Raw genomic sequence first — 27,034 nt, forward strand, 5'->3', positions numbered from 1 at the left:
TCCTCCTCCACCCTTCCATCTCTCTTCCATCCCTCCATACTTCCTCCATCTCTCCATCCTTCCTCCACCCTTCCATCCCTCCTTCTTCCATCCCTCCAACCTTTCTCCATCTATCCTTCTTCCATCCCTCCATCCTTCATCCCTCCACCCCTCATCCCTCCCCCTCCTCCTTCCATCCCTCCATCCTCCTCCATCCTCCCATCTCTCTTCCATCCCTCCAACCTTTCTCCATCTCTCCATCCTTCTTCCATCCTTCCATCCTTCATCCCTCCACCCCTCATCCCTCTCCCCTCCTCCTTCCATCCCTCCATCCTCCTCCACCCTTCCACCTCTCTTCCATCCCTCCAACCTCCCTCCATCTCTCCCTCCTTCCTCCATCCCTCCATCCTTCTTCCATCCTCCATCCCTCCCCCTTCCCTCCCTCACCTCCATCTCCCCACCGCTGCCTCCCTCTCCCCACAACCCCCCACCCCACAGCAGGACCCAACCCCAAAGCTGAGCACGACGAACCATCCTCATTTACCTCCCCCCCACCCTGAGGTGTGGAGGGGGGGGGAAATTAACGAGCCCCAATCCCAAAAGGTCTCCAATATTTGAGCAGCCATTTGGCGTCCTGACAGCGACGCGGGGGGAAGGCGAGGCGGTCAGATATGACAACAGCCTTGAAATACGGAGGCGCTCGATAATATATGGACTTCATTCCCTGTAAAAATTATTTATTAGGAACTTTTAGTTACTAAGTGGCGCGGTGATGGAGTGCCCTGGGAAGGGGGGGGTCGGTGGTGGTGGGGTTGGGGAAGGGGAAGGGGGGGGTCCATCCCCATTGCATTCACATTGCAGTGCAGCTTCGGAGCCGCGCGGCCGTCTGGGCGCACTCGAGGACGAGCCATAAAGCTGTCAGAGCTGCAGTAAATCAGGGATGCCTGAGGCTCCAGGAATTCCCTCCGACAGCTTTGAGCCATATGCTGCAAAACGGGGAGAAGGAGGGGGGGGGGGGAGGTTGGGGGTTAAGGGGGGGGGAGGAGGGGTGTGAGATGCGTGGGGCTGGAGGAGGAGGGATGGGGAGGGTTGAGGATGGGGCTCTATGGGTGGGGTGGGGTTGTGGGGGAGAGGGGGGGTCTGAGCATGTAGGAGTGACCCCCCCCCCATCACCATCTCCGGACTACATTTCCCATGCTGCACCATCTCCCATAATGCACCCCGCCCTCCTCGGGTGCATTATGGGAGATGTAGTCCCCAACAGGGCTACTCTGGCACTGTGAGGGATTTTTCCGACCCAAAAATGGGGGGAAAAAAAGAGAAAAGCAGCGCTGCAAGAAGCACCAAAATCCCTCCTGTGCCCCACAGCCCCTTCCTGCTCCACGGCTGCCCCCTGGGGGGCTGCTGAGCCCCACAACCCGCTCTGATCACCACATCCTCTCCAAGGTGTGCCCTTCCAAGTCCCCACGTCCCCATCCATTCCCTATTCCCCATCCATACCCCACTCCCCATGCAACCCCACATCCCCTTCCATCCCCCATACCTCCATCCACCCCCCTTGTCCCCATCCATCCCCCACATCCCCACCCAACCCCTCATCCATTCCCATTTCCCTTCCATCCCCATATCCTACCATCCATCCCCCTCCATCCCCATTTCGCTTCCATCCCCACATCCCCATCCATCCTCCACATCCCCACCCAAACCCCCATCCATTTCCATTTCCTTTCCATCCTCCACATCCCCATCCATCCCCCATTCCCTCTCCATCCCCCATTCACCCACCTAACCCCCCCTCCATCCCCCTTCTCCCCCTCATCCCCCATTCCCCATCCATCCTCCACAACCCCACCCAACCCCCCACCCATCCCCATTTCCCTTCCATCCCAAGCCCCCACCCATCCCACTGCCCCCACCCACCCCCATGTCCCCCTCCATCCCCCTTGTCCCCATCCATCCCCCTTGTCCCCATCCATCCCCCATTCCCCATGCCCCCTTCTATCCCTCTTCATCCCCATTTCCCTTCCATCCCCACATCCCCATCCATCCCCCATTCCCCCTCCATCCCCCATTCACCCACCTAACCCCCCCTCCATCCCCCCTCTCCCAATCCATCCTCCTCTCTCCATCGTTCCCCATCCATCCCCCATCCATCCCTACCCGACCCCCCATCCATCCCCATTTCCTTCCCATCCCCATACCCCCCATCCATCCCCCATAGCCCCATCCATCCCAATGTCCCCACCCACCCCCATGTCCCCTCCATCCCCCATACCTCCATCCATCCCCCTTGTCCCCATCCATCCCCCACATCCCCACCCAACCCCTCATCCATTCCCATTTCCCTTCCATCCCCATATCCTACCATCCATCCCCCTCCATCCCCATTTGCCTTCCATCCCCACATCCCCATCCATCCTCCACATCCCCACCCAACCCCTCATCCATTCCCATTTCCCTTCCATCCCCACATCCCCATCCATCCCCCATTCCCCCTCCATCCCCCATATACCCACCTAAGCCCCCCTCCATCCCCCCTCTCCCAATCCATCCTCCTCTCTCCATCGTTCCCCATCCATCCCCCATCCATCCCTACCCAACCCCCCATACCCCCCATTTCCTTCCCATCCCCATACCCCAAATCCACCCCCCATAACCCTTTCCATCCCCATATCCTACCATCCATCCCCCTCCATTCCCATTTCCTTTCCATCCCCACATCCCCATCCATCCCCCATTCCCCCTGCATCCCCCATTCACCCACCTAACCCCCCCTCCATCCCCCCTCTCCCAATCCATCCTCCTTTCTCCATCGTTCCCCATCCATCCCCCATCCATCCCTACCCGACCCCCCATCCATCCCCATTTCCTTCCCATCCCCATACCCCCCATCCATCCCCCACGCCCCCCTCCATCCCAATGCCCCCCTCCCAGCCCCCCATTCCCCCTCCATCATCCCCACCCCGTGTCTCTGTCACTGGTGGTGCCTGGGATCGGCGCCGGCCCTCGAGGTGTCCGTCCTTTGGGTATTTAATGGCCCTGTTACCGTAAAGATGCTGATTCATTAATGGCTGAATTAATTACGCCTTGTAATTTGTCAGGGATGTGTCGGTTCGTGCCCAGACACATTAGGGCTGGGAACGCTTTCCTCGTGGAAAAAAAAAAAATAGAGAAAAATCCAAGCAGGAGCTCCAACAACCCCAATGACCCCAGAGACACCCGTCCCCGTTGTGCCAAAAGACCCCAATGTCCCCCCCACACCCCGATACCCCCCCCATCCTGGTCCCATTGGGTCACGTTGGGGTGATTTCTGCTCTGTGCTTCATCTTAGCCAAAAAAAAAACATGATTTTGAACAGTTTTAGCCCCATTTTTAACTCCAACCCCCCCCCGCAATGGGAGGCAGAGCTGGGGAGACACCCCCAAAGCCACCCCTGCACCTCTCACCATCTCCAACACAGGACCCCAACCCCGACCTCATCCCACCCGGGGACCAGAGGCCAGGGGTTGCTTTTCATCGTGCTCCAATTTAATTTAAAAGCCATCTTTGCCTTAAATTTCCAAATCCAGCTCCCTACCATAATAATGATAAAGCAGGAAGCTGCCGAGCCGGACAGCGCAGATTTTTCTTGTTGACACCAAATTCCCGATTAACGGAGACCAAACATAAATCCTTCTTCATCAGAGCTGCCCGATGCAGTGCAGGGACAAATTCCACCCCCTCCAGGGCATGGGGAGACCCCTGGGACCCCAATATATGGGGCACAGCACCCACCAGGACCCCCACGTCACCTGGGTTCCTGCTTTGGGATGTTGAGCAGCGTTGTGGAGTGGGTTTGGGGTCTGAGTGCAACCCCAAGGTTTGGGGTCTAAGTGCGCCCACAAGGTTTGGGTGTGGGGTCCAAGTGCAACCCCAAGGTTTGGGGTCTGAGTGTGCCCCAAAGGTTTGGGGTCTAAGTGCGCCCCCAAGGTTGGGGTTTGGGGTCTGAGTGCAACCCCAGGGTTTGGGGTCTAAGTGCGCCCCAAAGGTTTGGGTTTGGGGTCTGAGTGCAACCCCAAGGTTTGGGGTCTGAGTTCACCCCCAGGGTTTGGGTTTGGGGTCTAAGTGCGCCCCCAAAGTTTGGGTCTGGAGTGTAAGTGCAAGTCAGGGTTTGGGTTTGGGGTCTGAGTGCAACCCCAAGGTTTGGGGTCTGAGTGCACCCCCAGGGTTTGGGGTCTGAGTGCACCCACAAGGTTTGGGGTCTAAGTGCGCCCCCAAGGTTTGGGTTTGGGGTCTGAGTGCAACCCCAAGGTTTGGGTTTGGGGTCTGAGTGCACCCACAAGGTTTGGGGTCTAAGTGCGCCCCCAAGGTTTGGGTTTGGGGTCTGAGTGCAACCCCAAGGTTTGGGTTTGGGGTCTGAGTGCACCCCCAAGGTTTGGGGTCTAAGTGCGCCCCCAAGGTTGGGGTTTGGGGTCTGAGTGCAACCACAAGGTTTGGGTTTGGGGTCTGAGTGCAACCCCAAGGTTTGGGGTCTGAGTTCACCCCCAGGGTTTGGGGTCTGAGTGCACCCACAAGGTTTGGGGTCTAAGTGCAAGCCAGGGTTTGGGTTTGGGGTCTGAGTGCAACCCCAAGGTTTGGGTTTGGGGTCTGAGTGCAACCACAAGGTTTGGGTTTGGGGTCTGAGTGCAACCCCAAGGTTTGGGGTCTGAGTTCACCCCCAGGGTTTGGGGTCTGAGTGCACCCACAAGGTTTGGGGTCTAAGTGCAAGCCAGGGTTTGGGTTTGGGGTCTGAGTGCAACCCCAAGGTTTGGGTTTGGGGTCTAAGTTCACCCCCAAAGTTTGGGTCCGGAGCGTAAGTGCAAGTCAGGGTTTGGGTTTGGGGTCTGAGTGCACCCCCAGTGTTTGAGGTTTGGGGTCTCAGTGCACCCCAGGATTTAGGTTGGGGGGGTCTAAACGCATCCCCAAGGTTTAGGTCTGGGGTCTCAGTGCACCCCTGGATTATGGGGTATCTTAGGGTGGATGTAGGGGTGCATAAAGCCCCATGGCATCCACCCAACACCCCCATGTTCCCAAATAGGGACCCCGAAGGCTGCAGGAACACCTCAGAGAGATGATGCTGGGAAGCAATGCTGCAATGACCCCAAAGGGAAAAGCAGAGGTTTCACGGCGCACCCCCACATCCCTATGGGGTCCCTCAGGGCTGCTGCCCACCCCCCACCCCCCCAGTAGGAATAAAACAGTGGGGGTGGGCTGGGGCTGAGCTGCAGGGGCAATAAATCAACACCTGGAGCTGCAAGCTGGAGTTATTTGGCTGCAACCACGTCGGGAAGCATCTGTGCTGCAGCCGCCCGGGGGCCCCCTCCCCATAGACCCCCCCCCCCCAACCCCCTTCTCCCCCCTCTCGTGTCCCTTTGTCACCACGCAACCCCCTCTCAATAGTCTCGAGTTCATGAACCCGGCAGCAGCTGGGGAACCACACAACAAAGGCAGCCTCAGCCCCCCCCCCCTCCCCTGGCTGCATCGCTCTGGGGGTGGGGGTGTGGGGTGACCCCCCCCCAAACCGACCCCAAATTGTGGGGTGGTTGTAGAGAGGGGGGTGTGGGGGGTCCCCCCCATATCCTTCCTTTCCCAAAGTGAAGGAAGGACACACAGCAACTCTGCTTGACTGGGGGGGGGGAGTTGGGTGGGGGTACAGGGGTGCCCCCCACCCAGTTCAAATATCCCATGTGGGGTAAATCAACTTGGGGGGGCAGAGGATGGGGGAGACAGGGTGGGAGTGAGGGGGATTGAGGAATCCATGTGTCTTTATTTTGGGATATTCCCATTGCCTGCACCCCCAGAAAGGGGTGGTATCCACAAATAGGGGGTGTACCCCCATCCTGTACCCACAAATAGGGTTGTACCCCCACCCTGTACCCACAAACAGGGATGTACCCCCATCCTGTACCCACAAATAGGGATGCACCCCCATCCTGTACCCACAAACAGGGATGTACCCCCATCCTGTACCCACAAATAGGGATGCACCCCCATCCTGTACCCACAAATAGGGTTGTCCCCCCATCCTGTACCCCCAAACAGGGATGTACCCCCATCCTGTATCCACAAATAGGGATGCAACCCCATCCTGTACCCAGAAATAGGGTTGAACCCCCATCCTGTACCCCCAAACAGAGGTGTACCCCCAAACAGGGTTGTTCCCCCATGCTGTACCCCCTCCAAACAGAGATGTACCCCCAAAATATGGATACACCCCAATCTTTCAGCCCCAAACCGAGCTCTGCCCCCATCCTGCACCCCCAGATCAGTGTTCCCACCCACCCCACAACCCCAAATTGGGGGTGGAACCCCAAACCATCGCTGGTGGGGGACACCACCACATGGTGACATCCACAAAAGGGGTACAGAGCCCCACACTTTGGGGTACACAGCTCCCCAAGGATGACACGAAGCCCACCGTCATGGGACACAGCGTTTATTGGTGGCAGGGGAAACTGAGGCACACATGGGGACATGGGGAAACTGTCACCCTAATGCTGTCACTGTCCCCACTCCACGTCCCCCCTCTTCCCCCCCCCCGTGCCTCAGTTTCCCCTGCTAGGAGCAAGCGGGGCTGTTGGGTCCTTTAATAAAGTGTTGATTAAAAAACTGTACCCAAAATCGAGGGATTTCAGTGGAAATTATGGGGTGAAAAACCCCAAAGTTGAGTGGGGAACGAGAGCTGGGCTGCCAGGCTGCTCTTGGGGGAAACTGAGGCACTGCTCTGTGTGTGGGGTGGGGGGAAATTGCCCCACTGTGCCTCAGCCCATTTAGTGTTACACTACTCAGACTGGGGAAACTGGAAGCTGCTGGTTTGGGTCCCCAGGCAGAATCCATCCTGGGGTTGGGGTCCTTTCTTCTGTGAGGGGAAACTGAGGCACGGGGTTGGGCAGCACGAAATGAGACCCTGAGCTGGGAGAGGGGAGAGGGATGAGTGAGGATCCACCCCCTTCCCCCTCCTAAAGGGAACCCAGCCTTTTCTAATGAGGGAAACCGAGGCACGGAGCCATCCTTTGCCACCCCCTAAAAAAAACCCCAACCCACCACCTCCTCATAGGGGCACACGTGAAGCCTGGATCCCCCCCCCCACACACACACCCAAGTGGAGAAACCGAGGCACAGACCCACACCCTCCCCCTTTCCTAACCCAACCCTCCAGAGGGGAAACTGAGACACGGACCCTCTCTAATCCTCCTCCACCTCCTCCTTTATGACCAACGGCCTTTCAGATCCACTCCCATCCCTTTCTGGTGACCCCCCCTCCTCCTGAAACAACTCCAGCACCCCCAGTTCCCCCAGCCTCGCCCTCGCCTGCTCCTCCCAACCCTTATTGGCTCGGGCGCTGCGGGGTGAAGGATGTGGGAAACCTTCAATCCTTACGGTCACCCCAGCAGCAGCCAAAGCCCTGCGGGCTCTTTGCTCAGCAAAACGCCCAACTCCCACCACCATTTGCACCCCCAATAATCCCACAGCCCGTGCCAATGCTCGGTCACATAACCCCATCAGTTGGACACGTTGGGCAGGGGGCAACTCGCTGGGAGCCAAATTGCGACCGCTGGAAGCGAGGAAGAGGAGGGGGCAATGATTGTGGACGAAGCAGTGACGGAAAAAGACGTGGGGGTTTGGGCAGAGGGTCCGGACCAGCCCCCAAAAACGGGTGCCGCTCACCTCTGCCCTCTTGCAGGTCAGACCCAAGACCGGGCGTTTAGGATGTTCTGATGGTGGTTTCCCCACCTCACCGCTGACACCCAACCACTCGCGGACGTGTCGGGTTTCACCAAACGGGACCTGTGGGGACAGGGAAAGGGGTCAGAGGGTGATTTTTGTGTTGTGGTGGCCCCACGTTGAGCTCTGGTGGGGGGGAAGGAGGGGAACAGCCGCCCCCAAAGCAACACGGAGGTGTTCCAGCTTCAAATCCCTTTCTATGTGACTGCATGGGGACAGCGTGCAGCACCCCATAGGCACCCCATAGCATCCCTATGTGTCTCCTGGTCGTGTCTGAGCCTCACTTTTCTCCCTCATGGTTTCCACTGAGGGGTCTATACGCATTCCCCTTGGGCACAGCCACCCCACAGTGCCTCTAGAGCTGCCCTACCTCACTGTGCCTCAGTTTCCCTGCCCTCTGGCTCCACAGGGACAGCATGCAGTGCCTCAGGGAGCCCTCTGTGCTTCAGCTTCCCTCTCTTTCAGCTCCACTAACCCTAGGGGGTCCATAAACACTTTCCCCTTGGGCACAGCCACCCCACCTGGAGCTGCCCTACCTCACTGTGCCTCAGTTTCCCTGCAATCTGGCTCCACAGGGACAGCATGCAGTGCCTCAGGGAGCCCTCTGTGCTTCAGCTTCCCTCCCTTTCTGCTCCACAAAGCTCTATGGGGTCCATAAACACTTTCCCCTTGGGCATAGCCACCCTACAGCACCTCTAGAGCTGCCCTACCTCACTGTGCCTCAGTTTCCCTGCCCTCTGGCTCCACAGGGACAGCATGCAGTGCCTCAGGGAGCCCTCTGTGCTTCAGCTTCCCTCTCTTTCAGCTCCACAAAGCTCTATGGGGTCCATAAACACTTTCCCCTTGGGCACAGCCACCCTCAACCAGCCCAGAGCTCTCCGTTTCCCTATCTGCATGATGGCAAAGAAAGACAGCACACATTGCACACACCACACACTCACGCCTCAGTTTCCCCCTCACCTCCACGAGGACGCACGCAGACTCCCCACAAACCCCCCCCCAAAGCCACATCCATACCACAGTTTCCCCTTCCCACCACCCTTCAGCAGGCACAGACGGAAACCAAACCTCCTCCCACCCCTTCCCCATGCCGTGCCTCAGTTTCCCCAGCCGCACCCCAGTCTGGGCCATGCCGAAGGGGCCGGGGTTCATCCCGAGGAAGAGGACTCGCTTGGGGCCACGGCAATAGCGACGCACGAAGTCACGGTGAGGCTCCCAGGCGTAATCCAAGGGGCTGTAAACGTGGCTGACGGGTGCCCCAAAGGGCGGCAGCTCCCTCAGCAGCGAGTTGTGTTCTCGTTCCAGCTGTAGGAAACGTTCTGCCAATCCATCCGCCTCCGTTGTGGTTACCGCCGGTTCAGGATGTTCCTCCATGCTGCCATCAGCTGCCGGCTGCTGCGCCTGGGGACACAAAGGGGAGGTGATAGGGAGGTGACAGGGAGGTGACACTGCCATCCCGACGGCGTCCCCAGAGCCTCGGGGGGAGGGGATACGGAGCAGCCGCAGGGGGAGGTATGGGATAAGGGCACCGTGGGGCACACGGGGAGGGAAAAGGAACGGGGGCAGCCCCAGAGCCTCACAATCCTCCCTTTAGCACAGCAACCCTCGCTCCTAACTGCCCCCCAGGCCCCCCAGCCCCCCTAAGAGCCCCATAATTGCCCTCCTAGACCCCACCAACCGCCCCCCCACCCCTTAATCGCTCTGCTAAACCCTCCCAACCCCCCTCAGAGCCTCCCTGCCCCTCAATCACCCCCCCAGGGACCCCCAGATGCCCCTCAGGGCCCCCTACCTGCGACTGCCGCCCTTAAAACCCCATCATCGCCCACCTCGCCCCCCCCCCCACAGCCCCCTTACCCCTCACTGCCCCCCCAGGGCCCCATAAGTGCCCCCCCCACCCCCAAACCCTCCCTCAGGACCCCCCCAACCGCCTCCTCCTTGACCCTAAATACCCCCCACTCCTCCCCACGACCCCCATCAATACCCCCTCGCCGAACCCCCCCTCCCCATGACGTCACGTGACGTCACGGCCCCCCCATAGCGTCCACCCGGGCCTACCTGCGCCGCGCCGGGCCCCGCAGCCGCCCCCTGACCCCGCCCCCTGACCCCGCCCCTTGACCCCGCGCAAGGCATGCTGGGACTTGGAGTTCCCGCCGAGCCTTTGTCTGCTAGCGGCGCGCGGTGTACGATGGGAATTTCCCGCCGGGCTTTGCGCCGCTCCCACCCCCCCAGCGTACAGCGTGAGTGGGCGTGGCCTAGAATCGCCCCGCCCCTCTTGGGGGGGCGCTGCGGGTGACGCTGCGCGGGCTGCGGTGGCACAAGGGCGACCCCTGGCGGCGGAGGGCGGAACTGAGCGCCGTGCGGCACCCGTGTCCCCAAAGCCACCAATAACCCCGTGTCACCAATGTCCCCAAGGCCACCAGGTATCCTCAAAACCAACACAACCCTTGAGCTATCGATGTTCCCCGGGCCAACAACATCTCCGTATTACCGGCATCCCCAGGGCCAGCCACCAAGGGTCCCCAAAACCACGGCTCCCCCTGAGCCATTAGTGTCCCCAAAGCCACCAAGTGTCCCCAGCTCTATTGCTGTCACCTCCCCGCTGCCTGCAGTGCTTTGAGCCACACACGCTGTCCCCAAGGGTGCCACCCCACGTGTCACCCCTCCACCAAAGGCAGTCCCTCGAGGCTGGGGACCTCCATTAAGGGATAGCCAAGTGTCACCATGCGGTGTCACCCCCCTCAACGTCTTGTGTCACGCCCCCCCCCCCGTCTGGTGTCACCATGCGGTGTCCCCCCCCTCCTTGATGTCACTCCCACCCCCTCCAGAAGCGTCCCCACGCTGCAGTACCGCGTCGCGACCACCAGGTGGCGATAAAGGTGAGGCCACGGAGAGGACACGGCCATTCCCCGCCCCCCCCCCACATTCAGGCTGCTTGCCCCCAGCCCCCCCCCCCGTGTATCATCCCCCCCCCCGACAAACCATCCGACTCCTGAAAAGTGACCCTTTTTATTGGAAGGAAATACAAGGTGGGGGCACAGGGACACCCCGGGGTGGGGGGAAGCCCAGGTTAAAAACATTGACGTTAGAAAAAGAGCAAATACGGGGCTTTTTTTTTTTTTGCCCCCCCCCCCCTCCCTCCCCCTTCATCCCTCCCTCCCTTCCCCCTCCCCTCAGACCTGGCCTCCTCCCCATGGCTAAAGGGGAGGACACAGGGCAGGGGGCAACACAGAGACCCCACCGGGGTCCATCCTTCACCAAAGGTCCTCAGTGTTTTGTCACCACCCCTTCCCCCCCCCCCCTTTTCCCCCACCGTATCCCTTCTGCTGCCCCTGGGGACGGGCAGGGCACACCCTGGGGACACGGAGAGGGAGGGGATGTGACTGGAGGGGGTGTGTGTGGGGGGGGGCTATGTACAGGAGGGCCCCCAGGGCTGCCTTAGCTCTTGGCAGCCTCGCGCTCTTTGCTGTCCGTGTCCTCAGGGTATGCGTGCCAGGTCAGTCTCTCCTCATAAAATGCGATGACAATTTGGGGACATTTCAGATTCGCCTCCTTTGCCAGCACCAGGTCGGCTTCATCCGTGTCCTTCCTGCAGGGATGAAAGGGAATAGGGGGGGTGGGAGAAAGAGAGGCTGTTAAAGCAGCACCCAGCACCCACCGAGCTGCAGCTCTCAACCTTCTGCTCAGACCTTTCTCTAGAAATAACCCCCCCAAAATCCACCCTGGATCTACAGGGAGGGGGGGGGACAAAGCAGCAGACATTCACGTGGGAGGGGTTGGGGGGGGGACAAACAGCATCCTCACCATTTCATGAGGAACATGAGGTCTCCACAGGAGTCGGTGGCCCCGATGATTTTCTCAGGCTCCAGGCCTCGCTCAAAGCCCCGGGCGATGTCATTGCTCTGTGGATTTGGGGGAAAAAATAGGTTTTTAGGGGTTGTGGTGCTACAGTCACGTTTGGGGGGCGCAGGGAGGGGGGTATAACCCCACTCTGTGCCACTCATAGGGTCACGGGGTTGGGGACATCATCCTGATTCCCATCATTTGGGTGCTTGTCACCATTGGGGTGACATTAAGGCACCTGTCCCCATCACTGGCTGCCTGTCCACACTGTGGAGATGCTGCATTCCTTCCCCCATCACTGTGTTGGTGACAAAGGTTGCCTGTCCCCATCATAAAGACAATTAGGCTCCCGTCCCCATTGCTGGATTCCTGTCCCCATGAAGGTGAGATTGCATTCCTTTTCCCATCACTGGTCACCCGTCCCCATCATGGTGGTGACACTGCATTCCTGTCCCCAGCAAAGTGACACTGGGTGCCTGTCTCCCATGTTGGTGACACCAGGTGCCAGTTTCCATCACAGTGATGTTGTTTTTCTGTCCCCATCGCTGGATTCCTGCCCCCATCACTGGGTGCCTGCCCCCATCAAGGTGGTGATGCTGCATTCCTGCCCCCATCGTAGTGATGTTGGCCTCCTGTCCCTTCCAATCTCAGGTTATTGTCCCCATCGCTGCATTCCAGCCCCCATGGAGGTCACACTGCATTCCTGCCCCCCACCACTACCTGCCCACCCCCACACCATCCCCCCCCATTCTCACCTCCCTCTTCTTCTTGGCCTTGATATCCTCAGCACTGGCGGGCAGCCCTTTCCTTTTGCCGCTCTCTGCTTTCTCCCTTGCTTTGTTTCCATCCCCTTCCTTCATCTTTTTATACTTTTTCATAAACTCTGAGATAAGCTCAGGGCAATCCAGGTTTTTCTCCGGCTCCCAGGTGTTGTGCTCCCTGCAAAACCATCACCATCACACCACGGGGGGGGGGCCAACCAAAACTCGCATCAGTCAACAGAGAAAAGAATTTCAAGGGGGGGGGGAAAACTTACTCAGAGAAGCCTTTCCACTTGAGCAAATACTCCACCTGACCCTTCACCACTCTCCTGTCCAGCACTCTCTCCACCACATACTCCTCTTCGTCTTCAGAGGACGAACTGTCTGCTGTCCTCTTGCTTTTCTTGCCCATAGCGTAGCACGGGGAGCCCACGCACCGACGCGACCCAAATCCTGGGGGAGGTGAATGGACAACAGGTTAGCATGGACACCCCTCTCCTCCCCCCCCCTACAAGCTGAATTTGGGGTTTAAAAACACCAAAAAAACACCAGTTGGCAGCAGAGCCCCAAAACACCCGCAGGAAACATCCGAATTCACAAAGGATTTGCTAAAATATCTCAGCCAACCCCACGTTTTCTCCCCCTCTTTTCAGGGAGTTTTAAATGCAACAGGGGGGGGGTTAAAGCCACCCCAACACCACCACCATTTTTGGGGCTGAATTTGTTCTTTATTGGCACAGCTTCTAAGCGTTGAATTCTCTCAACTGTGGGCCCAGGTGTCGGCCTCACCAAAAATAAAATAAAATAATCACTTTTAAGGCGAATCCCACAGCAGGGCACGCAGCCAGGACGTGTTGTTGTAACCTTGGGTTGAGTGCTTTGCTTTTAATGCATGCACACACACATCTATTATGATTTTTTTTTAAATTTTTTTTTCAGATTAAACCCCTAAAGAAAACGGAGCCTGAGCGAAAAAGCCAGGAAATTCCTCATCCACCCCATTCCCTGCTTGGTATTTCCTGCTGCTGCCCAAAGCCAAAAGCATCACTCCCCCCAAAAAAAACCCATCTAACCCCTCCCCTGAGACGGTGTGATCTTTTGGCAATGGTTTTGGGTGGAAAAGGGGGGGTTTTGGGGAGAAAAAACCCAATGCCCCCAGGCTGCTGCATCCCTTGGAGGGGCAGCAGTTCCTGGGAAGGCCGCGTGTCGGAGTCCTTTCCTGGAGGAACAAAAGAAAAGAATGGGGCTGGTTTGGAAAGGGAGGTTTTGAGGTGAAAAGGGAGGTTTTGAGGCAAAAAGAGGCGGCGTGAACTTGCTTTGCTCTCCCACCCTGGGGTGGGTAAAGGGATTCAATTAAACTCCTCTGTTCTGATGGTTGGGGGATGCGGACAGAGAGAGTGGCAACCTAACAGCTCCCCAAACCAAAACGCAGTTTTTAACCCCAAAATGGCTAAAAAGCAGGAAAAAAGAAAAAAAAAAAAGGAGCCAAGCAGAGCTGGCTGCTCCTGTCCTGGGAAACCCAAAACGCTGAGGGTTGGAAGAAAGGGGAGGGGATGGGAGGGGGGGGGGGTTGGAGCTGGCGCCGCGACGCCACAATGATGGCCCCCCCGGAGTGATTTATGGAGCCAAGCAGGCGGAGCTGGGGGCCCTGGGAAAAGGCAGGAACAACACTGAGAGCTGCAGCGGACAGACGGACGCGGCCGTGGGTCCCAGGGGATCCCCAACCCCCCCCCCCCCACACACACACAGCACAAATGAAACCCTGAAAATAATCCCGTCTGCTGCTTTTTTGGGGGGCTGCCCCACACGGGGGTTCCGCCTCATTACACCTCTGTGTATTCATGATATAAATCAGCCTGATGCTGGAGATGTGGGTTAAACGAACCCAAAAAACAGCCCTGAGCTCTCTTTCACCCCATCCAACTTGAGGGTCTCTCCCACCCGTCCCATTCCCCTGCAATTCTTTTCCTCTTGAAGAGCTGTAAAGAAACGTAACGGGTGATGACAGGAGAAACAAACCACACCGAAGTTACTGAGCCTCCTTGGGGCCTCTGAGCATCCCTACAGATGGCTGAGGGTGAGTTATTGCCCCACATCACAGAATCGTAGGGGTTGGAAGGGACCTCCAGAGATCATCCAGTCCAACCCCCCCCCTGCCAAAGCAGGTTCCCTACACCAGGTCACACAAGTAGGTGCCCAGGTGGGTCTTGAATATCTCCAGAGATTTCCACAACCTCCAGCGTGGAGTTCCAGTGCTAAATTCCACCCTCACCTAAAGAAGTTCTTGCACACATTTGTACCAAACTTCCCATGCTGCAGTTTCTGGCTGTTTCCCCTTATCCTGTCTTCACACACTCCTAAAAACAGTCAGGCCTCGCCACTCTGCCCCCCACACCTCAGATAATTACAGACCTGGATCAGGACCTCTCTCAGTCTTCTTATCTCAAGGCTGAACAGACCCAGTTCGCTCAGCCTTTCTCCATAGGGAGATGCTCCAGGTCGTTCCCCATCTTTGTGGCCCTCAGCTGGACTCTTTCCAAGAGATCCCTGCCTTTTTTTTTGTACCGGGGAGCCCAGAACTGAACACAGCACTCCAGTACCTCGCCATCACCACACACTTATGGATCCAGATGGACCCCAAACCTCAACCTCACCCCCCAGGGGGGGGGAAACAAACAGACGGGGGCTACAAGCAACGGGTGCAGGGGGAAGGGAAGCTTTAGGGGGGTTTTATGGGGCTGAGGGAGGGGGTCACACCCACACCCCCCCACCCCCAGCCCCAGGGATGGGGCAGAGCCCTCACAGGGCCTGGTGGGGCCCAACCAGGCCTCGGCGCAGCGCTGAGGAAGGCCGCACCGAGCAGAACCGGGCCTGAAGGCGGTTCCGTGCTGGCAAAGCCGTCTCAAAGCCATCGAGGCTGCTCAACCAGCTCCTGTCCGCCTTCAGGCCGACATCGCCGCCCCCAAAGCCCCCCCTAAGGCCGCCCTCAGGCCCGGCCCGAGCACCGCCGCTCCGCGCACGACGCTGCCCTGAAGAGAAAAGCGGCGCAGCCTCAGCGACTCACCCTATTGGCTGCCGCCACTTTGCGCCTCCACCCCCCCGCGCTCCGATTGGTCGGTCGCACTGTCACTCAGCGCCGACTGTTAACACCTGCTTATACGCCGCCACGCCCCCGCCTCGCTCCTATTGGCCGAGCGCGCCGTCGCTCCCCGCCGAATCCCTCCCCTCCTCTGTCGCCATTGGACGAGTTTCCCGCTACTCGCCCCCGCCCCCCGCTGCTGCCATTGGCCCGCGCCGCTGCCAATTTCCTCGCCGGAGCCCGCCCCCAGCCTGCCTCCCATTCATCCGCCGCCCGCCGCCGCTACCTGTCCGGAGAGCGGCACCGGAGCGGCTCCGTCCGCCGCGCTCTCACCGCCCCTCCGAGCCGCCGCCGCTCCGCGCTCCGCCCGCCAAAACCCGGCCGCAGCGCGCAGGCGCCGCCAACCCCGCAGCGCGCATGCGCCCTCCATCCCCTCCTCAAGTCCCCCCTCCCCCACCTCAAGCTGCGCATGCGCCGAGCGCTGTGCACCTTGGGCGCTGCCGGGCGGGCGGCCCCCGCTCGCCGCCGATGCCGGGAGTCGCCGCCGATGCCGCCCGCCGCGCTGCGCAGTGTTCGCTGACCTCCGCCGGTCCCGCCGCGGGGCAGCGCTGAGTGACGGCGGGGCCGGCCAATGAGAATCTAGCCGCCGCCGCGCTAGCCAATGAGCAGGAGGCGAGAGGTGGGACCGCCAGCGAGAGAACAAATCGGAGGAGAGCTGGGGAGTCTCCGGGTCGGAGCGGGAAAAGCAGCGCGGGGCGGAGCCGCGCCAGCCTCGTCCAATCGACGAGGAGCAGAGGCGGGATCTCCCTCCTCCCCACCAATTAGCGGTGGCGGCGCGGGCGGAGCGGCCGAACGCGACCAATGAGCCCGCAGCGCTCCCTCCCGCTGCCCAATGGGAGGCGTCGCGGGGGCGCGGGGCGGCGGGCGCCGCCCAATGGGAGCGGCCGGGGGGCGGGCGTTCGGCGGGGGCGGCGGAGTGAGGCGGCGGCGCTCGCTTCGCTCGGCCCCTTTCTGTGTCGGCGCCTCGCAGAGGGAGCATCGCGCGCCGAGCCGCCCGCCGCCCAGCCCTCCCGGCCCCGCACCGCCGCCATGGCCAAGTCGGAGGTGAGTTCTCCTCTTTTCTTTTCCCCGCTCCGCTCCGCCGCCCCTCCGCGGCCTTCCCCGCCCCCGCCGCTCCTCTCGGCGCCGCGCGGGCCTCGCTCACTGCGCCTGCGCGGGCCTGCCGCCCGGCGCTCTGCGCGCATGCGCTGACTGCCCGCCTCGCGCCGGGGGGCCTCGGTGGCGCATGCGCAGCGCTCTCCCTCCCTCTCTCCCCCCCCACCCCCCTCTCCCCCCTCCCCGACCCGCAGCGCCCCGCGCGCCGCGCCACGTGCGCGCCTTTGTGCTCGGGGTGGGCGATGGCGGCCGCTGCGCATGCGCGGTGCGCAGGTCGGGTTCAGTGCAGCGCCGTTTATTGGGGGGGGGGTTTGGAGGGGGGGGGGGCTGTCTTATAGGGCTTGGCATCACTAATGGGCCGGGATGAGGAGGGTTTGGGTGGGGGTGGGGGGTCTGAGCGTCCCCTGGAAGGGTTTGAGGGGGGTTCGGAGGGGTGGGGGGCGTTGTGGGGGGTTGTTTGGGGGGGTTGTGGGTCGCGCTGGGTGCTGGGAATGGAGGGTGGGGCTTTGCTGGGGTGCGTGGAGCCCCATGGGATTCATCAGTGGGTGGGGGGTTAACGTGAGAGTTGGTGGGAGGTGTCTGGGGCTGGGGGGGTGGCTGTAGGGGTGGGTGGGAGTAGGAAAGGTTTAGGAGCAGGAAAGGTTTGGGGGATGTAAAAGGGCGAGGGCCACCCTTGTAGAATTAATTTGGGGGTGGGAGACCTTTCTAGGAGTGGGTGGCATCATATGAAGGGCCTGGGGGGGGATAAGAGAATGAGGATCTCTGTAGAATTCAGCAGGGAGGGTTGGGGTGCCTGTAGGAGTGGGTGCGCCTATAGGAAAGGTCTTGTCTGGGGGGGGAGGACCCTCCCATGGGGTCCACATGGGGGTCAGCAGTGTCCATAGGAGCATTTAGGACTGTTGGAAGGGTCTGAGGGTAACAGAGGAAGAGGGCAGCGCAGGGGGGCTCCCAGGGAGGGGATTTGGATACAGAAAGACCCACTGGGGCTGTGGGGATAATGAGGCTTGTGTAAAGTGGGGTGAAGGGTGGGGAGAAGCAGGGGGTCCTATGGGATGGGGGGAGTGCTGAGGGGTTTCTTAGGGTTGGGGTTGCCCTGTGGCACTCACCTCTATGCTTTTACCTTCCTGCAGTCTCCAAAGGAGCCGGAGCAGCTCCGCAAACTCTTCATCGGCGGCCTCAGCTTCGAAACCACAGACGAGAGCCTCCGCAGCCACTTTGAGCAATGGGGCACCCTGACCGACTGCGTGGTGAGTTCTGTGGGCTGGCTGAGGGGTGGGCAGCTCCTCCCCATCTCCAGGGGGACACTGCAGGGCAGTTGTCACCGCTCAGCCTCACGGGTGACGCAGCAATGGGGTCTGAGAGGGTGGGGTGGGCTGTGTGGAGCTGGAGGGGCTGATGGTTCCCCAGAATGTCCCCAGCTTGAGGCGTAGGGGCACTCTGAGGTGTGGGGGTGGTCTGTGGGCCCCTCAGTTGTATTCTTCTGTGTTTTAACGGGGTTCTGTCCTGCCAGGTGATGAGGGACCCAAACACCAAGCGCTCCCGGGGCTTCGGCTTCGTCACGTATTCATCAGTGGAAGAAGTCGATGCTGCCATGAATGCACGGCCACACAAAGTGGACGGCAGAGTCGTTGAACCAAAGAGAGCAGTGTCCAGAGAGGTAGGAAGGGAGCTGCTGCTGCTGTGGCCAAACCGTTCCAGGCCAAGCTGTGCCCGTCCTACAGAGCTCAAGCAAAGCTCAGCCATTCCCTCAGCTCAGCCACACAGAGCTGGGACACCCCAGGGCTCCAAACCCACACTGCATTCTCCCCCGTAGGATTCGCAGCGACCCGGAGCCCACCTCACAGTCAAGAAGATTTTTGTGGGCGGCATAAAGGAAGATACAGAAGAGCATCACTTGAGAGACTATTTTGGCCAATATGGCAAAATTGAAGTCATTGAGATCATGACAGACCGTGGCAGTGGCAAGAAGAGGGGCTTCGCCTTCGTCACCTTTGATGACCACGACTCTGTTGACAAGATAGTCAGTAAGTGCAGAGCTCTGGGGGGGCCTGGGCTCGGTCCCATCACCCCATAACCCCCCCCTCCATCCCCGCAGTTCAGAAATACCACACTGTGAACGGCCACAACTGCGAGGTGAGGAAAGCCCTCTCGAAGCAGGAGATGGCCAGCGCCTCAGCCAGCCAGAGAGGTGAGCGCATCCACAGCCTTGCCTGCTGCTACAGCTCAGCCTGCTCCGTTCCTAAAGGCCATTTTTCCCCCCTGCTTTTTAGGCCGCAGCGGTTCTGGGAACTTCGGAGGTGGCCGTGGAGGTGGATTTGGTGGCAATGACAACTTCAGCCGCGGTGGCAACTTCGGTGGCCGTGGTAAGTGGCTCAGGTTGGGGACAGCCCCCAGCTGCAGGGACGCCGCCGGCCCGACCCAGAGCTCACACTCTGAACCCAAATGCCGCCCGCTGCTTCGGCTGCCACCACCCACCCCCCACTTTTCCCCCCCGGCTGCCTGCCGGAGCTCCTCTCCTCCCTCCACGCCGTCTGAATTTTCACTCCAGCACCTTAAAAAACGCCGTTTTTTCCCCCCCCCTTCCCAGGTGATGGAACGGATTGAACACAACGGTTTGTTCTTTTCAGGTGGGTTTGGTGGCAGCCGCGGTGGCGGTTATGGCGGCGGCGGAGACGGCTATAATGGATTTGGCAATGACGGTAAGGCCAGAGCGGGATCTCTCTCCCAGGGGGCGGCTCTCGGCGCTCCCCACCGCTTGCCACGAGCCAAGGACGCCAGCCAGCCCCGTGGCCTGGCCCACACACCGCAGACGCAGCCCACCGCAATGCCGAAACCGGAGCCCGGCCTCCAAACGCCCGCAGGGACGGCTGGCAGAGCTCAGCGCCCTCCTTCCTCCTCTCCCACCAGGTTACGGCGGCAGCGGTCCCGGTTATTCCGGTGGCAACCGGGGTTACGGCGGCAGCAGCACCTACGATGGCTACAACAACGGCGGGGGGGGCTTCGGGGGTGGCAGTGGAGGCCGCCGTCCTGCCCGGGGACCCGCGCTGGCTGTGCGGAACGGCCTCTCTGAAGCTGGCACAGGTGAGCCACAGAGCCACGCTCGATCCCTGGGTTCTACATTTAAGGCACCTCCAGCCCTGGGCTGGCTCTTCATTCCCTGTTAAGTTCCAGCTGTAGGGCACGGCTGCTTGTAGTCCTTAAGTTGTAGCTACAGGGCACAGCTGCCTCTGCATTCCCTGTTCTGTCCCAGCTATAGGGCACAGCTGCCTTTTCATTCCCTCTTATGTCCCAATCTATAGGGCACAGCTGCCTTTACACTCCCTATTAAGTTCCAGCTATAGGGCACGATTCCCTTTGCATTCCCTGTCATGTCCCAGCTATAGGGCACGCTGCCTTTGCATTCCCCCTTATGTCCCAATCTATAGGGCACACTGCCTTTACAATCCCTGTTAAGTTCCAGCTGTAGGGCATGGCTGCTTGCAGTCCTTAAGTTCTAGCTATAGGGCACAACTGTCTCTGCATTCCCTGTCGTGTCCCAGCTATAGGGCACACTGCCTTTTCATTCCCCCTTATGTCCCAATCTATAGGGCATGGCTGCCTTTAAACTCCCTGTTAAGTTCCAGCTGTAGGGCACGGCTGCTTGCAGCCCTTAAGTTCTAGCTATAGGGCACAACTGTCTCTGCATTCCCTGTCGTGTCCCAGCTATAGGGCACAGCTGTCTTTGCATTCCCCCTTATGTCCCAATCTATAGGGCACAGCTGCCTTTACACTCCCTATTAAGTTCCAGCTATAGGGCACAATTCCCTTTGCATTCCCTGTCATGTCCCAGCTATAGGGCACGCTGCCTTTATATTCCCTGTTATGTTCCATCTGTAGGGTATTGCCTTTACACTCCCTGTCATGTCCCAGCTATAGGGCACAGCTGCCCTTATATTCCCTGTTATGTCCCAGTCTATAGGGCACAGCTGCCTTTACACTCCCTATTAAGTTCCAGCTATAGGGCACAATTCCCTTTGCATTCCCTGTCATGTCCCAGCTATAGGGCACGCTGCCTTTAAACTCCCTGTTAAGTTCCACCTATAGGGCACAGCTGTCTCTGCATTCCCTGTCGTGTCCCAGCTATAGGGCACAGCTGCCCTTATATTCTCTGTTATGTCCCAGTCTATAGGGCATTGCCTTTACACTCCTTGTCATGTCCCAGCTATAGGGCACACTGCCCTTACATTCCCTGTTATGTCCCACCTATAGGGCATTGCCTTTACACTCCCTGTCATGTCCCAGCTATAGGGCACGCTGCCTTTGCATTCCCCCTTATGTCCCAATCTATAGGGCACAGCTGCCTTTACAATCCCTGTTAAGTTCCAGCTGTAGGGCACGGCTGCTTGCAGTCCTTAAGTTCTAGCTATAGGGCACAGCTGCCTCTGCATTCCCTGTCATGTCCCAGCTATAGGGCACACTGCCTTTTCATTCCCCCTTATGTCTCAATCTATAGGGCATGGCTGCCTTTACACTCCCTATTAAGTTCCAGCTATAGGGCATGATTCCCTTTGCATTCCCTGTTGTGTCCCAGCTATAGGGCACAGCTGCCTCTGCACTCCCTATTAAGTCCCACCTATTGGGCACTTCCATTCTACTCGTTTTACCCTTTTATCCACAGGCTTCTTCCATTCTAACCGTTGAATCCCTTCTAGCTGCAGTGTGTCTGCAGGTTTCTCCTTAAATCCCAGTCTTGAGATGCCTCTGTGCTCACTCTAAGCCCCCTGTGGCCATGGGGTGCCTTTGGGCTCCCTGTCAAACCTTGCATCCACGGGGTGCTCCAGCCACAGTGCACCTCCAGGCTTCTCATTAAATTGCAGTTTTGGGGCACCATTCCATCCATCCTAGTTATGGGGCACCTCCAGGCTTCCCATCCCATCCATTCTAGTTATGGGACACGCCTCTAGGCTTCCCATTCCATCCTGGTCCCATTAAACTCCTAGCCCTGTGCTGCCTCTGGGCTCCCTCTTTAGCCATGAGGTATCTTTGGGATCTCTGTTAAACCTCAATTATGGGGTGCCCTCAAATTCCCTATTGATCTCCCTCCAGCCACGGTGCACTTCCACATTTCCCATCACACCCCAGTTGTGGGGCTGTGGCTTCATACTGCACCATGGTTGTGGGGTTGTGGGGTACCTACAGGCTTACCTGTTACATCCTGACTGTGAAGAACCTCAGGGCTTCTTCCCATCCCATCCCAGTTGTGAGATACCTCCAGGTTCCCCATCACATCCCAGTTGTTGTGGGGTATCTCCAGGCTTACCTGTCAGATCCTGGTTGTGGGGGTACCTCCATGCTCCCATCACGTCTGGCTTATGGGATGTCTCTAGGCTTACCTGTTAATCCTGGTTGTGGGGTACCTCTGTGTCTCCCATCACACCCCAATTAGTTTTGGGGCTGTGGGGTATCTCCATGCCTCCCCTCGCCCCCCAGTTGTGGGGTATCTCCATGCATCCCTTCACCCCCCAGTTGTGGGGTATCTCTATGCCTCTCCTCACCCCCCCGTTGTAGGCTATCTCCATGCCTCCCCTCACACCCCAGATTAGGGTATCTCATGCCTCCCTTTGCATCCCACTTGTAGGATATCTCCATGCATCCCTTCTTACTCCAGCTGTGGGGCATTTCCATGCTCCCCTCACAGCCCAGTTGTAGGGTATCTCCATTCCCCCCCTTTACACCCCACTTGTGGGATATCTCCATGCCTCCCTTCCGACCCCAACTGTGGGGTATCTCCCTGCCTCCCCTCACCCAGGCTGTGGGACCCCTCACCCCTCCCCACGAACCCCTGTGGCCGCAGATTCCCCTATGGCTCACCTCCCCCTGGCCATCAGCCACCTGCATCCCAAAGCTGCACACCATCTCCTCCCACCTCCCCAAATCCTCCACCCCACCCTCTCCCTAAGCCACCCTCTCCCTAAGCCACCCTCTCCCTAAGCCACCCTCTCCCTAAGCCACCCTCTCCCTAAGCCACCCTCTCCCTAAGCCACCCTCTCCCTAAGCCACCCTCTCCCTAAGCCACCCTCTCCCTAAGCCACCCTCTCCCTAAGCCACCCTCTCCCTAAGCCACCCTCTCCCTAAGCCACCCTCTCCCTAAGCCACCCTCTCCCTAAGCCACCCTCTCCCTAAGCCACCCTCTCCCTAAGCCACCCTCTCCCTAAGCCACCCTCTCCCTAAGCCACCCTCTCCCTAAGCCACCCTCTCCCTAAGCCACCCTCTCCCTAAGCCACCCTCTCCCTAAGCCACCCTCTCCCTAAGCCACCCTCTCCCTAAGCCACCCTCTCCCTAAGCCACCCTCTCCCTAAGCCACCCTCTCCCTAAGCCACCCTCTCCCTAAGCCACCCTCTCCCTAAGCCACCCTCTCCCTAAGCCACCCTCTCCCTAAGCCACCCTCTCCCTAAGCCACCCTCTCCCTAAGCCACCCTCTCCCTAAGCCACCCTCTCCCTAAGCCACCCTCTCCCTAAGCCACCCTCTCCCTAAGCCACCCTCTCCCTAAGCCACCCTCTCCCTAAGCCACCCTCTCCCTAAGCCACCCTCTCCCTAAGCCACCCTCTCCCTAAGCCACCCTCTCCCTAAGCCACCCTCTCCCTAAGCCACCCTCTCCCTAAGCCACCCTCTCCCTAAGCCACCCTCTCCCTAAGCCACCCTCTCCCTAAGCCACCCTCTCCCTAAGCCACCCTCTCCCTAAGCCACCCTCTCCCTAAGCCACCCTCTCCCTAAGCCACCCTCTCCCTAAGCCACCCTCTCCCTAGGCCACCCTCTCCCTAGGCCACCCTCTCCCTAGGCCACCCTCTCCCTAGGCCACCCTCTCCCTAGGCCACCCTCTCCCTAAGCCACCCTCTCCCTAAGCCACCCTCTCCCTAAGCCACCCTCTCCCTAAGCCACCCTCTCCCTAAGCCACCCTCTCCCTAAGCCACCCTCTCCCTAAGCCACCCTCTCCCTAAGCCACCCTCTCCCTAAGCCACCCTCTCCCTAAGCCACCCTCTCCCTAAGCCACCCTCTCCCTAAGCCACCCTCTCCCTAAGCCACCCTCTCCCTAAGCCACCCTCTCCCTAAGCCACCCTCTCCCTAAGCCACCCTCTCCCTAAGCCACCCTCTCCCTAAGCCACCCTCTCCCTAAGCCACCCTCTCCCTAAGCCACCCTCTCCCTAAGCCACCCTCTCCCTAAGCCACCCTCTCCCTAAGCCACCCTCTCCCTAAGCCACCCTCTCCCTAAGCCACCCTCTCCCTAAGCCACCCTCTCCCTAAGCCACCCTCTCCCTAAGCCACCCTCTCCCTAAGCCACCCTCTCCCTAAGCCACCCTCTCCCTAAGCCACCCTCTCCCTAAGCCACCCTCTCCCTAAGCCACCCTCTCCCTAAGCCACCCTCCTTCTTCTTCCTCGCCCTCCATCTCCTCCCACCTCCCCAAATCCTCCATAACCCACCCTCACCATAACCCACCCTCACCATAACCCACCCTCACCATAACCCACCCTCACCATAACCCACCCTCACCATAACCCACCCTCACCATAACCCACCCTCACCATAACCCACCCTCACCATAACCCACCCTCACCATAACCCACCCTCACCATAACCCACCCTCCTTCTTCCTCCCCCCCCCCCCGTTCCCCTTTTCCAGGCAGCAATTTCAGCGGCGGCGGAGGCGGCAACTACAACGATTTTGGCAGTTACAACAACCAGTCGTCCAACTTCGGTCCCATGAAAGGGGGAAACTTCGGGGGCCGGAGCTCGGGGCCGTACGGCGGCGGTGAGTCACCCCGCGGGCTCCGTGCTCCCCGGGGCGGGTGCACCCCGACGCCGCTCTCCTTGGAGCATTTCCGACCACCCAGGTCCGCGGGGCTCCTCGGCGGGGGCCGGGCGCGTGCCCCAAACCCTCCCATAATACCGAGCTGTCATTGATTCATTCCCCTTTTTTTTCTCTCCCTTCCTCTTTTTTGTGTCTCTCCTCGCCAGGAGGTTACGGCAGCTCGAGCGGCGGCGGCAGCTACGGAGGAGGGAGGAGGTTCTGACGCCCGCAGGTAAGCTTGGCTGCCACGCAGCAGAAGCAACACACAACAGTTTAAACCTCCCACAAAACAAAAACACCATCAGGGTCGGGCGGAAAGGAGCAGCCCGACGTCTCGGGGGTGCTGTAGATTAACTCTATTCCATGTTATTCAACAGGAAACAAAGCTTAGCAGGAGAGGAGAGCCAGAGAGAAGGGACAGGGAAGCTGCAGGTTACCCGAGTTGTGAACTCAGCCAAAATCACAGTTGTGGAGGGGGGTGGCTGCGACGTGAAGACGTGTATTAGACAGAAGTCTCCTTTGCGAACAGGACTGTAATTGTGACTAATTGTATAACAGGTTCTTTTAGTTTTTCTGTGCCGTGGAAAAGCATTCCTTAACGAGGCCTCCCGGGAGCCTCGGTTTTATTTGCGCACCCGTGCTGTCGATCGCTGACTGTAACAGAAAAATGACGCTGAATAAATGTGTCCTTTTTTTTAAAAAAAAAAAAACCAAAAAACCAAAAAATTCTGCTGTCTTGAGCCCCTCTGGTGTCGGTCGCCGCAGAGCCACCGGCGCAGGATAGCTCAGGTCCTCCCCATTTCACACTCCCACCCCCCCTTTTCCCCTTTCCCACCCCCTCACCTCCACTCCAGCCCTTCACGGGCTGCTCTCCCCCCCCAATTTGTCCCCCAATTTGGGGCTTTCTCACACTCCCCACCCCGCCTGCCCACCCCACATCCCACTGCCCCCCCCTGGGTGCTCCCTGTGTCCCGTTGCCCCGTTGCCATCAATCACCCCCCCCCCCTCCCTGCCTCAGGACCCCCCCCCGTGGCATCGCAGAGCGCAGCTAAGCCAGGGCAGGGATGCTGTAGGTAAGAGCAGCTTTTTCCTTCCGACCCCCCCCCCCCCATATCCTCACACCAGCAGAGGATGGTCCCCATTCCCCCTCCCCACCCCTAATTTCCCCCCACCCACCCACTTAACGTCTGCACTTCGCTTTTATAGGAGCTGCTGGATAAGGGACAGGAGCCCATGGGTCACCCTGGGGCTGCAGGCAGAGGTGAGCAGTGGGGGGGGATGTGGGGTTATAGGGTTATAGGGGGGAGGGGGGGATTTGGGGATTGCCCTGCTCACAGCTCTGCCTTTCTTGCAGTGCCACGGGAGCCCCAGGATGTGTGGTTGGCATCGGGATTTTGTAAATAAAGAAAAGGGTATTTTTGTAATGGTGTCCCGTTTGTGGCTGCAGGGGGAATGGGAGGGAGGTGGGGGGGTGGGTGGGACACAGATTGGTGGCACAGGGTTGGGATGGAGGGACTGCAATAGGATGGAGCAGAGTGGGAGAGGATGGGGACAGAGGGGAGCTGTGGGGACAGATTGGGACTGGGGACAGAGCTGGGGATGCTGTGGGGCTGGAGGGGATGGGAGTGGGGATGGAGATACGAAGGGATGGAGGTGTAGGTGATGGGCACAGTCTGACCTCAGGAGTGGGAGCAGGGCTGCAGGGCGTCACCTTGGAGTGACAGAGCACAAGGTGACAGATGTGGGGCTGGTGGTGGCACAGGGGTAACGGGGAATGCGTCACATGGGGTTGACAGACAGTGGGGACAACGTGGGGTGACAGAGCAACACGTGCTGGTGGCCTTTGCCTGGGTTTATTTCGATGTACAGCGGTGGCATTGGGGAACGGTGCTGTCCCCACAGTGTCACCCATCGCCCTGGGTGATGGCACAGGAAGGGACACAGCTGGTACAGGGGCACTGCTGGGCTCTGTGGGGTGCAAAATGGCACCATGGACACTGGAGGACCCCATTACTCTCTTAAGGGATGCAGGAGGTACCCAAGTGTGCCCTGGGGTGGCCACTGGCCCCATTGCTCCCTATGGGGGGGTGCAAGATAACACTGTGGCCACCCAGTGCCCCATTGCTTCCCGTGGGGTTCAGGGATCACTTCAAGGTGCCATTGGGCTCCATGGGGTGCAGGATGGTTCCACGGGTGCCCAGCAGCCCCACTGATCCCCGTGGGGTTGATGGGATCACTTCAAGTTGCCGTTGGGCTCCACGAGGTGCAGGATGGAACAGTGGCCCCATTGCTCCCTGTGGGGCTCAAGGATCACTTGGGGGTCCTATTGCTCCCGGTGGGGTTCAGGGATCTCTCAATGATCCTATTGTTCCCCATGGGGCTCAGGGATCTCTCAGTGGCCCTATTGCTCTCCATGGGGCTCAAGGATCACTTAAGGACCCCACTGTTCCCCATGGAGTTCAAGGATCTTTAAGTGGCCCTATTGCTCCCTATGGGGCTCAGGGTGTACTTAGGTGCTGCATTGGACTCCACTGCTCCCCATGGAGCTCAGGGATCACTTAGGGTCCCCACTGCTCCCCATAGGGCTCAAGGATCACTTAAGGACCTCACTGGTCCCCATGGGGCTCAGGGATCACTTAGGGGCCCCACT

The 27,034-nt window shown here is 59.4% G+C and overlaps 3 protein-coding genes and 1 long non-coding RNA gene across 11 annotated transcripts; 1 reads left to right on the forward strand and 3 right to left on the reverse strand.

The window, feature by feature from the left end:
• Window positions 1-554: 554 nt before the first annotated feature.
• Window positions 555-4,280, reverse strand: LOC149913929 (uncharacterized). Its single transcript, XR_016460820.1, has 3 exons — window positions 2,942-4,280; window positions 834-965; window positions 555-703 (listed from the first exon to the last, which is right to left on the reverse strand). It is a non-coding gene; the product is annotated as an uncharacterized LOC149913929 (long non-coding RNA).
• A 2,137-nt stretch (window positions 4,281-6,417) lies between these two features.
• On the reverse strand, window positions 6,418-9,877 carry SMUG1 (single-strand-selective monofunctional uracil-DNA glycosylase 1). 2 transcript variants are annotated; one of them, XM_090128458.1, is made up of 4 exons: window positions 9,778-9,877; window positions 8,839-9,123; window positions 7,666-7,785; window positions 6,418-6,909 (listed from the first exon to the last, which is right to left on the reverse strand). In XM_090128458.1, exons 1-4 carry the CDS (start codon window positions 9,850-9,852, stop codon window positions 6,556-6,558), a joined length of 834 nt encoding a protein of 277 aa, XP_089984584.1. In that variant the 5' UTR covers window positions 9,853-9,877; the 3' UTR covers window positions 6,418-6,555. The 2 variants fall into 2 exon arrangements, with proteins under 2 accessions (XP_089984584.1, XP_089984583.1); XM_090128457.1 differs by having other exon boundaries at window positions 6,768-7,785.
• An 835-nt stretch (window positions 9,878-10,712) lies between these two features.
• Window positions 10,713-16,063, reverse strand: CBX5 (chromobox 5). 6 transcript variants are annotated; one of them, XM_031602806.2, is made up of 5 exons: window positions 15,892-16,063; window positions 12,599-12,776; window positions 12,318-12,501; window positions 11,524-11,621; window positions 10,713-11,308 (listed from the first exon to the last, which is right to left on the reverse strand). In XM_031602806.2, the coding sequence occupies exons 2-5, from the start codon at window positions 12,733-12,735 to the stop codon at window positions 11,158-11,160; spliced, it is 570 nt and encodes a 189-aa protein (XP_031458666.1). In that variant the 5' UTR covers window positions 12,736-12,776; window positions 15,892-16,063; the 3' UTR covers window positions 10,713-11,157. The 6 variants fall into 6 exon arrangements, with proteins under 6 accessions (XP_031458666.1, XP_031458669.1, XP_031458667.1 ...); XM_031602809.2 differs by having other exon boundaries at window positions 15,860-15,997; XM_031602807.2 differs by lacking the exon at window positions 15,892-16,063 and adding an exon at window positions 15,689-15,827.
• A 286-nt stretch (window positions 16,064-16,349) lies between these two features.
• On the forward strand, window positions 16,350-25,094 carry HNRNPA1 (heterogeneous nuclear ribonucleoprotein A1). Of its 2 annotated transcripts, none has more exons than XM_031602803.2 (11): window positions 16,350-16,506; window positions 17,688-17,804; window positions 18,068-18,214; window positions 18,371-18,581; window positions 18,653-18,745; window positions 18,828-18,920; window positions 19,185-19,256; window positions 19,465-19,638; window positions 24,217-24,427; window positions 24,552-24,616; window positions 24,762-25,094. In XM_031602803.2, exons 1-11 carry the CDS (start codon window positions 16,492-16,494, stop codon window positions 24,773-24,775), a joined length of 1,212 nt encoding a protein of 403 aa, XP_031458663.2. In that variant the 5' UTR covers window positions 16,350-16,491; the 3' UTR covers window positions 24,776-25,094. The 2 variants fall into 2 exon arrangements, with proteins under 2 accessions (XP_031458663.2, XP_031458664.2); XM_031602804.2 differs by having other exon boundaries at window positions 24,217-24,345.
• The last annotated feature ends 1,940 nt before the right edge of the window (window positions 25,095-27,034 follow it).

This window comes from Phasianus colchicus, chromosome 33 (assembly GCF_987193195.1).
Source record: "Phasianus colchicus chromosome 33, bPhaCol1.hap1.1, whole genome shotgun sequence".
Lineage (NCBI taxonomy): Eukaryota > Metazoa > Chordata > Aves > Galliformes > Phasianidae > Phasianus > Phasianus colchicus.

Coding starts and splice junctions, on each gene's coding strand:
- CBX5 (XM_031602806.2), bottom strand. CDS start 12,735: ATGGGCAAGAAAAGCAAGAGGACAGCAGACAGTTCGTCCTCTGAAGAC. Junction 12,502..12,598: donor AAGTGGAAAGGCTTCTCTGA/GTAAGTTTTCCC, acceptor ATGGTTTTGCAG/GGAGCACAACACCTGGGAGC. Junction 11,622..12,317: donor AGGCCAAGAAGAAGAGGGAG/GTGAGAATGGGG, acceptor CCAAATCCACAG/AGCAATGACATCGCCCGGGG.
- SMUG1 (XM_090128457.1), bottom strand. CDS start 9,852: ATGCCTTGCGCGGGGTCAAGGGGCGGGGTCAGGGGGCGGGGTCAGGGG. Junction 9,124..9,777: donor CGGGGCCCGGCGCGGCGCAG/GTAGGCCCGGGT, acceptor TTGTGTCCCCAG/GCGCAGCAGCCGGCAGCTGA. Junction 7,786..8,838: donor TCGGCATGGCCCAGACTGGG/GTGCGGCTGGGG, acceptor CTGTCCCCACAG/GTCCCGTTTGGTGAAACCCG.
- HNRNPA1 (XM_031602803.2), top strand. Junction 19,257..19,464: donor TAATGGATTTGGCAATGACG/GTAAGGCCAGAG, acceptor CTCTCCCACCAG/GTTACGGCGGCAGCGGTCCC. Junction 19,639..24,216: donor CCTCTCTGAAGCTGGCACAG/GTGAGCCACAGA, acceptor CCCCTTTTCCAG/GCAGCAATTTCAGCGGCGGC.